Source organism: Nycticebus coucang, chromosome 10, assembly GCF_027406575.1.
Source record: "Nycticebus coucang isolate mNycCou1 chromosome 10, mNycCou1.pri, whole genome shotgun sequence".
Classification (NCBI taxonomy): Eukaryota; Metazoa; Chordata; class Mammalia; order Primates; family Lorisidae; genus Nycticebus; species Nycticebus coucang.
Window position 1 is genome coordinate 57,450,388 of NC_069789.1, and position 9,571 is coordinate 57,459,958.

At 48.8% G+C, this 9,571-nt stretch overlaps 1 protein-coding gene and 1 non-coding gene across 24 annotated transcripts in view; one reads left to right on the forward strand and one right to left on the reverse strand.

Moving 5' to 3' along the window:
* Positions 1 to 7,533, reverse strand: part of NFASC (neurofascin) — a 184,099-nt gene extending 176,566 nt beyond the window's left edge. For 21 of the 23 annotated variants that reach the window (XR_008383086.1, XR_008383085.1, XM_053605709.1 and 18 more), the window contains exon 1: positions 7,403 to 7,532. Coding sequence is in view for 20 of the 23 variants with exons in the window: in XM_053605709.1 (XP_053461684.1) it covers positions 7,403 to 7,509 (107 nt within the window). In the remaining 3 variants the exon portion in view is untranslated. Of the gene's footprint in view, positions 1 to 7,402 lie in introns of all 23 variants that reach the window. The other 2 variants (XM_053605696.1, XM_053605713.1) reach the window with 2 other exon arrangements.
* A 1,391-nt stretch (positions 7,534 to 8,924) lies between these two features.
* Positions 8,925 to 9,031, forward strand: LOC128597856 (U6 spliceosomal RNA). Its single transcript, XR_008383410.1, has one exon. It is a non-coding gene; the product is annotated as a U6 spliceosomal RNA (small nuclear RNA).
* The last annotated feature ends 540 nt before the right edge of the window (positions 9,032 to 9,571 follow it).

Below are 9,571 nucleotides of genomic sequence, written 5' to 3' on the forward strand. Positions count from 1 at the left end.
CATATAGTATGTCAACCAACACCCACCAGCAGTGTACTAACTTCTTTTATTAATTATGCATAAATCCAGATAGACCAGAAAAAATAAGAAGCATAAATGTTGATGCCCCCAGATAAAATTCCAGATGTTCCAGGAATGAGGGGGAATGGACTTACAATTTTAGCTGGACATTATACTTCCTGTTAAATGATAGTTATAATACCCCCTCACATTTAACATCCTCAAAGCATTGGGCTTACGTATCGACATACGATAAGATATAAGGGTGACTCTTCCCCTCTTGCACAAGGAGAAAATAAGAACTAAAAATGTTTAGTAACTTTTACATTGTAAATAAAGATCAAACTAGAATCAGAATCTACTTGAAAGAATGTCACTAACATAGGCAGCGCGCACACACACACACACACACACACACATGCACAGACATCCATTCAGAGAACTCATGAAATTCACTGACCCTGAAATTAAAGCATCCAGTAAATAAATGTTAAAAAAAAATGTTACTGCCAAAGCAAATTGGCTAGCATCAGTAAAGTAGGAAGGAATTCTCATCACTGGGAAAAGTCCTTGGAATTACTCTGCCAAACATTCATTCTCATCCCAGAAAATCACAAGATTTGGGAACAAAGCTAAGCATCTGGTCAGTCCACCCCAGTTGGCCTCAACGGGATCCAGGAGAGCTAGCCTAGCATAACTAGGCCCGGAGTCCACCATCCTGGAAGGTCCTTCCCCAAGCTGGCCATCCTAAGTGCTCAGAGAAGTAAAGCACAGAGACCCCAATATAACCAGGTCAAAAGAGTAAAGACTCCAGCACTCAGAGTGCTCTAGATCATGTCTCGACATGCTGCTCCAGACACATCCCTCACGACTGAATTATATGTGCCCATCACCCACCCTGTGCCAATTATTCATCCTGAGTCAAGGACCCTCTGCACATTCCTGCCTTTACACTTCTTCTAGCAGCTCTAATTAAGATCAAGTCTTGATCTCAAGACCCATCCCAAGGATTCCTTCTTGCAAGAGGCTTCACAATACCCAAGCCCAATGTGATCTTCTACCAGCCTTCTAGCACTTACTGTCTGGAATTAGCAAAAGTTCCTAATATTTCAACTTATATCTCTTACTACCTATAGGACAGGAGATAGTGTCTCCAGCCTCTTCATATCCCAGAAGATGACGTGGTACACCGACCCAAATAATAGGTGCTCATTGAGAATGACAACAATAATTAGACTTCAGGAGGACAACCCACCACCTAATGACTAAACCAGGTATGAAGCTAAGTATGTGGGGCAGGCAGAAACATACCAAAAGGAGTCCACTTGGAGGACTACAGCCCACACAGCCTTCCTCCAACTCTGGGTGCCAAGGACTTCTCTGTTCTAGGACTGAGTGGGAAATCCTCCTGTCTAAACCTTGAGTGGCTAATCCCAGGCTGTTTATCTCGTTAACTCTGTTTATTGTGATCCTGGTAAGAGGTTCTGAAGCCCTCCAAGCCCCTCTCTAATTAAATTCATTAGAACAGATTGGGGCTTTCTTTCTGGATCTCAGAAAAATTAACAACACGATTAGCATCATAATGATGGGAAGAGGGGCTGCCAGGGAGGCCTTTTGGCCCAGCCAGGGAGGGGAGGAGTGAGGAGGAGCAGGTGAAGGAAGAAAAGGCAGATGCTCAGGCAGCTGCTTCCTGGAGGAGGGGAGCTGCAGGAGCTGAGAGAGGACGACAAAGGCCAGAGGGGTGACCCCACTGTGCCCCAGTCACTCAAATCTTTTCATGGCATTGCATTTGGGAGAGGAAAGACAGAACACAAAATTAATCAGCGACATAAATCCCAGACACTTAGGCTTCTGGGACAAGAACTTGTAGCGATCTTCTAAATTTACAGAGAAAGAAACACATTTAAGTTCTGTTAATGATGAGGCCAGCGGTAGAACATAAGCCTTATGCCTTTTATGATGATGTCTTTTTCCAGCAAGACTTTGCTGCAGGGACCAGGGGAAAGGGTGAGCATGGGGGAGAACTGGCAGAAAGCTTCTTTCCCAGAGAACCTAAAACTGCCAAGTTATACACCCACACCTGATGGTTCCCCCTTCTAGAATATTCTCTTCCCTTTCATATACAAATTTTGCCAATTCTTCAAGGCTAGCTCCATTCCCGCTTCCTCTGTGAATATCAGTTAGCAAGTGAGTACTTATTAACACTAGGTACTGTGCTGGGCCTTTCACTATCTTCTCACATTTAATCCCTACCACAGCTCTGCAAGGTTCCTATTCATATCCCCCATTTTCCAGGGGAGCTACAGCTTTGCCGCTGGCAAGTGGGAGAATCCAGGTTTGAACACAGATCTGTCCAACCACAAAGGCTGAACAGTTTCCACTATGCCGGGTCACCTTTCCGGCTCCAAAAGCCTGATCCACTGACAGATCATGCCTTCCTTTCAAATTTTACTGTCCAGGGTCTTAGGCCCAGTGAAGACTTAACTATACACTTGTTTTATACTCAAGGTGTCTTATTTCTTCTATTTGAAAGCAGGAATCCCATTTCTGTATCTTTCAGAAGAACAAAGGGGGTATTTAAAAATGCATTCTGAGGCCTTCTAATAGATTTTCATGGAGAGGCTTGTGCATGTTCATAAAACATACTAGGTCTTTATTTTTCTACCCGGGTCAGGGTGGAGTTCAGTACAATATATAGGACAGGGGCCTGGGCTTTGAAGTCAAACCCATACAGGTTAAAATTCCAGCTCTAGGATTTACCTGTCCTCTGATCTTTAACAAGTAACAACCTCTCTGAGTCTGTTTCATCTTCTGTAAAATCAGGATCTGAACAAATAGTATCTCGCTTATTGAGGTAACTCTTATGAAGATTAAATGAGACAATACATGTAAAAACACATATTGGGATGCCTAGCACACAGTAAGTACTCAATCAATGGCTATTGCTATTATGCCACTTGTATTTTCTCTGGCTTGCCTCAAGACCTAATGGAAGGAGAATGGCTCAAGGGCTCTCAAGCTGGCACAATCTGACCAATGCCCAGGGTCAGCAAAGCTGTGGAAATGCCTACTCAAGCACCCAACACAGCCATTAGCTCCCAGGCCTTATGCATCCAACATCCACTCTTGCAGCTAGGCCTGGGTCCTAGCTAAGCATTTTGAAGAAGTGCTCAAAGATTTGCCGTTAAGCTTCTCTAGGCAAGACAGGGATCCATCTCAACAGTTTGGCCTGATCACCCTAGGTCCTACTGCCCACTGTGACCCCCTCATCCATGCTCCTACAGTGCCAGGAACCCATCAAACCTTGCTTACAGTATTTCTTGTCCTGAGCTTTCATTTGTATCTCTCCAACTTGACTTCCATGCCCAACACCAAGCACAGTTCCCAACAGGCTCAAAGGCTCCGAATATACTAATAAAATGAACTAAACTGCATGTGTGTGGAGAAGAGAAGTGCTTCTCAGACAGATGAGGCAGGGAGTCTGTATCCTCAGACTCTTTTCCCGGTTCAGCCATGACATTCATGGGAACCTGTGCTCAGGTGTATAGCTTCTGAGGACATTTCCTGCTCACTAACAACCCAACACTAACTGGACTTCTCTGATGACTCCCGCCTGACCTTGACCTCCCCATACATCTCAGACTCTTCCATATGCATCAGAGTTTACAGTAATTTCCTCACCTTGCTTCTGAGACATCCCTGCACACGCACTTGCTGTTTCCCTTCCACAGCGGGAGCTCCCCGAGAGCAAACAAGGCCTTTTTCCTCTGTCTCACTCTGGCATTCTGAGCATATCTAAGATCACACTTTATCCCTAAAATACAATTGCTTGGGAGATGGGATTGGAAGATCTAAGTAGCTCCAACCTCATTCCACAGTCCCTAGGGGTGTCACCCCTATGAAACTGAAGTAATACCTACTGTGGTTTAGCTACACGCAGAACATCCCCTCTGTTGCCCTTAAAGCTGGGAATCTGGTAACTTCCTCCTTTATCCTTCTCCTGACAGTCAACTTCAGGGTATGACCTTTTGGATAGCATCAACCAAGCTCTTATCATAGCTGCAGAGGAGAGGGGGCTGATACCACCAGAATCAACATACTTGCTTTCATCTTCTCTGGATTCTCTACGTTATTTGTCTGGTTATCTCTCCCTCATCCACAATACTGGGAGCCCGGAGAGATCAGACCTTGTCTAACTTTTCACCTTTATGGTCTCAGCACCTAGCAGAACAGCACATCACAGGGCTTAATGAATCTCTGTTAAATGAGTATGTAACCAGCTTTATGTTCCTCTCATTCCTCTCCACCCCACTCCCTAAAACCACCCCAGCCAAACAGACTGAGAACTGGACTTCTCTGCCTCTTCCTTTCTGATTTCCTAAGAATTTCTTTTTCTAAAAACAAAGAGATGATCCTCACACCCAACTCTTGGATGGTCTTGGGGATCTCGGTGTGCTTCCATCTCCAAAAGAGCCTGAGGAGGAATGGGGTGGGGGGTGGGGTGAGGAGGGGGTGGGGGGGTGGGGAGGGAGGGAGGGCAGGGAACAAGTTGCAATAGAGTGGCGATAGCCTTGGAATCCTGTCCCTCAGTCCCTGCAAAAATAGGACCCTTGTCTGGCCCACCTCCCTCAGAAATCCAAAGCCAGAAGCCAGCTCTCAGCTACCTCTACAATGTGGCCCTATAAGGCCCAGCCCCTGTAAGTGCAGCCAGATCCACCTGCCAGGAACTGCCTAGGCACAACTGGCAAGTCTTTTTTTTTTTTTTTTAAGAGACAGAGTCTTACTTTATCGCCCTCGATAGAGTGCCCTAGTGTCAGCTCACAGCAACCTCCCACTCTTGAGCTTAGGCGACTCTCTTGCCTCAGCCTCCCGAGTGGCTGGGGCTACAGGCGCCTACCACAATGCATGGCTATTTTTTTTTTTTTTGCAGTTGTCCAGGGCTGGGTTCGAACCCACCACCCTCAGTATATGGGGTCGGCACCCTATTCACTGATCCACAGGCGCCGCCCACAACTGGCGAGTCTTCCTGCAGCTCTGGGCAGCTGGCTCCTCTCTCTGAGTGCTCCTCTCTCAGTGATGTCAAACAAGAAAATGAGGGATGAGATTCATTGCCCCAAACTGGGAAAATGTGCATGTTATCAGTATTCTCCACTTAACCTGGGCCCAAATCAAGCATTTCAATGTCAGAACCCTAATCCAATCAGCGTTCAACAACAGCGGCAGGTGATGTCTCCTCCTCCACCAGGAAAAGCTGGCAGCCCTGAGGCACTGATGCCAGGGAAGGTTCCTGCCCCACCCCCATTCGTGCTGGGAGGAAGCAGACAGGGTGACAAAGCCAGGGACACCCAGTCCCCGGACTGCACGCCCCCCACTGCCAGGGCCTTAAGAGAGTTACTGCACAGGAGCTGAAGGAGTGGAATCACTCAGATTTCTAAAGTTAGTGAGCCTTGCAGAGAAAGGATTGCATCTGTCTGAATTTGCTCTTAACACCCCACCCCCATGTAAGCCTCTGGGTTTTAGCTGAGGACCCCAAGACAAGAATTGGGCAGCTGTTCCCTGTTTCACAGTGGCAAACACAATTTCTGGGGTTAAGTGTGAGTCTCTCTTCTCATTTGTGTTATTTACTCTCTCTCTACACACACACACACACACACACACACACACCCCTTCAGCTGAATCCAAAGGCAAGAGGGAGAAGTCACTCCCTCAGAAGTGCCAGTTCAGTCAAGACAAAAGGTGGAATATGTCAGGTGCATAGCAGAGCCCTCATCTCTACTCTTCCTGCAGAGAAATCCCACCAGACCCTATCATGGCCAAACCAGAGGTCTGTCTGCCTTCCTCCCTCTCCCCGCCCCAGCCCCCTCAGCTGGCATGGCCCCTGTTCCCAGGGACTTCTACTCTCCACGCATATTTTCTCCTGCTTAAGCTTCAAGTTCTCTGGGTTCTGAGCCTGCTTCTGTTGGCTCCATACAAACAATTCAACTTCTGTCCAACCGTATCTCAAAGCTGCGGCCTGTCCTTGCCTTGCAGGAGATTTGATTGGGGCCTAGCAGAGCTCAGCACAGTTCCAAGGGTAGCTGAGACACACCAGGTCCTCATGCCAGGGAGACAGGCAGAAAAGGGGAACCGTCAACTATCCTCTCCTTCACACTGAGGGGAGCAGGATCTCTGCTCAACACACATAGCCCATGACGAATGCCAAGGAAGGAATCAGAAAAAGAATTTGGCTCTGGGCAGGAGAGGGGTTGCCATGAGGCCCACATTCTGGGTGATTCAGCACTCTGCCCACTCTCAGCCCAGCCCATGGGCCACACTCATGACAGCTCCTGATGCCAAAGTGCTGACTTAGAGGCTAAGGAAGAATCCTTTCTAAAATCCAGAATTCTCTAACCCTCCAGCAGGGCTCCTCGTGCAGGCAGTTCTTTACATCCCAAGGCTCAGACCAAGACCCAGGATGAGCCAACTTGGCCATTCCCCTGGACTAGCTCCTTCCCCATCCTAGTTTCCCGCTTAGCATCCCCTCCCCCAGTCCATCTAGGAAACAAACCTGAACAGCTAGAGAAGAGGGATGTCTGGAGAGGAACACAAGAGAGGCTTGCTAACCCCCAGCATCCTTCACCCCTAAACCACGAACAGGATCCAACTTGCAGAAAGAGCGTCTCTTCCGCAACAGCGATTCCCACACAAGGAAGGAGGGCCCAGGGGTCACCGAAAAAGGCTGAGCACAAGCCCCAGCTCCGCGCAGCACCAGGAAGGGCAGGTGGGGAAAGTGAGGGTGACAGGTCAGGTAAAGCCAAGGGGGAGAAGGTGGGTTCTTGAAAGGTACTATGAAGCAGGAGGAAAGCGAGAGGCAGCTGGAAAGGCGCTAGGCTGGGGTGAAGAGGGCAGCTGCGGGAGGACAGAACCTGTAAGGGAGCTTGGAGAGGCCGGCGCACGGAGTGTGCGTGTGTGTGTGGGGGGGGGGCAGGAGAACAGGGAGGGCAGAAGAGAGGATGAGCTGGGCGCGGTGGAAAAAACAGTAGGAATGGGGTCATCAAAAGCGGGGTGTCGAGCTAAACAGACGCACGCGGGCAGCAAGCAGGCTCACGGATGAGGCGGGGATAGAGAGGAAAGGGGAAAGAGGGTGAGGATGCGCGGAAGGGGGAGGGGATGCGATCAACAGACAGAAAGGTTGTTGGGGTGTGCAGGGGGTGGGGAATGGACGGGGGTGCGGTGGAGATATGGACAGAACCGGCTGGATTCAGGGCAGGTGTGGGGAGGAAAGGGGAGGGGAATGTGGACGGAGGGGGATGGGGACAGGTCGGGGATGGAGAGAGGCAGAGGCGGGCGGGAACAAGGGGGTGTCGCCAGATGGCTCTCCACGAGCCTGCACCGCGTCCCTCCGGTGTTCGCGCTCGCTTACCTCCGCGGACTCGGGACCCGGCACTGGGCGCAGTCGGAGCTGTCGGCCGCCGGCACCGCCACTTCGGCCGCTTCCTCCGCAGCGCCTCTCGCCGCCTGCCGCCGCATTAGGGCAGAGACCAGTCCGTGCGCGTCCCCGGGCGGCCGGCGCGCCCCCGACAGCCTGCGTGCGCGTCCCCGAGCCACTCCCTTCGCGCGCCGAGAGCCAGGCCGGCGGGGACCTGGACGCGGGAGGGGAGGATGCGCGGGCACCGCCCCGCCTGAGGGGAGAGAACGCTCCTTGCTCTTGGCGCTCGACCTGGGGCCTCTTTGCAGACTCGCCTTGAGACTAATAAGAATTAGCGCCCGGTTCCTTCCAAGCGCCTACTACGCGCCGAAGCACCCAGCAGGAAGTACGCTGAAGCCCCAGCAGCATCACGGGTCTGCACCTCCGCCATCAGACTGTGACTCTGTGGGGCTGGGAATTTGTGAGACGTTTTACGTACCGTGGCCTTGCTTATGGAAGACTAGCCAGTAACGTTTGTTGATTGAAGAGTCGTTGGATCCCCGGGCAGGGATGTGAGAAAGGTTGTGACTACTACTGGTAATGGTGATGTCTTTTCAAAATGGGAGAGTTCCTCTACCCTAGGGGAACGTGGACTGTCTCACCCTTGAATTAGGATGGAAGAAGCCCTGGATCGGGAAGCTAGTGATCCAAGTGTTAGTCCTTGGTTCATAGAATCTGACATGGGCCAGACATTTCTTTGTGGACCTCCGTTTCCTCAACTGAACCATGAAAAGTTGATTGGGTGATCACCTTGGATCCCTTCTACCTCTGACAGTAAGAATATCTTAGGTCCTGGCTAAGGACACAGGTGCACAGGACCCGAGCTCAGAGTTATCTATCACCTGAAATAGTGGAAAGAGTCCAATTGGGAAATCAATGCATCTTAGTACTGGAAGAGCTTTCGGAAGCTTCTAATTCAGCTCTTCATCCAGAACAGCAGCCCCGTTGCAGTACTCCTCTGTGTTTACAGCTCCAACCCTGGCACCACCCTCTTATTCTAGATAAGAAAACCAAAGCTCAGGTAACCTGCCCAAATAATAGTTCAGAGCCCACATGTGTCCGACAGTGGCTACGCAAAACTACTTTGCTATTTTAAGGTGGGCCATAAAAACTTTAGATTTTACCAAACCTAGAATCTCCCAACATGATCAAGTTAAAGGAACACAGGATTTGCCAAGAAAGTCTTACCTGCAGGGTAAACTTAGGCTGTTCACTTCATCTCTCCAAGAATTCATTTTCTCATCTATAATGTGGGGATAAAGTGAGCATCAAGGAGATAAGGCCCTAAATCAAAATATTCTCTGTACAAATGCTATTTCCTACCCTTCCCTTCCCTTCCTTCTTTTTTTTTCTATAACAGCAAATAAAACTAAGCCCTAGAGCAGTGTTTTCCAACCTTTTTTATCTCACAGCACACTTGACCCTGTATAAAGCTTCCACAGCACACTTAAATTATGTTGATTAAAAAAAGATAAAAATGCTCACTTTGGCAGCACATATATTAAAATTAGAATGATACAGAGAAGATAAGCATGGCCCCTGCGCAAGGATGACATGCAAATTCATGAAATGTTCCATATTAAAAAAAAAAAAGATTAAAAAAAAGAATATTACCATGCTTTGAATTTCTTTCAAAAATAATTTAATTAGTGATCTTAAAAATTAGGTATACCTAAGATCCTGTCACGGGGCCAGGGCACACCTGTTGAAAATCACTGCCCGAGAGAGACAGAAGATCATGTAATGATTTTGGTGATTGAAACTAAATTGGAACTTGTCTCATAAGTTCAGTGTAAAGAAATGAATCCTAAGCCTGAGGGAAACACAAAGGACCCCCAGAGGCCCCGAGAGTGAAGAAGGAGGTGTTCTCCTTGGCCTTGGTGTCCCAGAGCTGCTGGTCTGTCCTGATCAGGGGAGGGGCACCACCTGCTGGTGATGGACTCTGGGGACTGAGATAAGCCTAGGCCTGCTGCAGGCTGTTTTCCTTTCTTGTAAATGTCAAGAACAGACTTACTCAGTGCTAAGGGCAGAAATTGGTTTTCTTATTTAAAAAAAAAAAAAAAAAGACGAAACAAAAAAAGAAAGTGGTGAGCTTTTTCTTTTCACATATGTATCTGGCCTTCC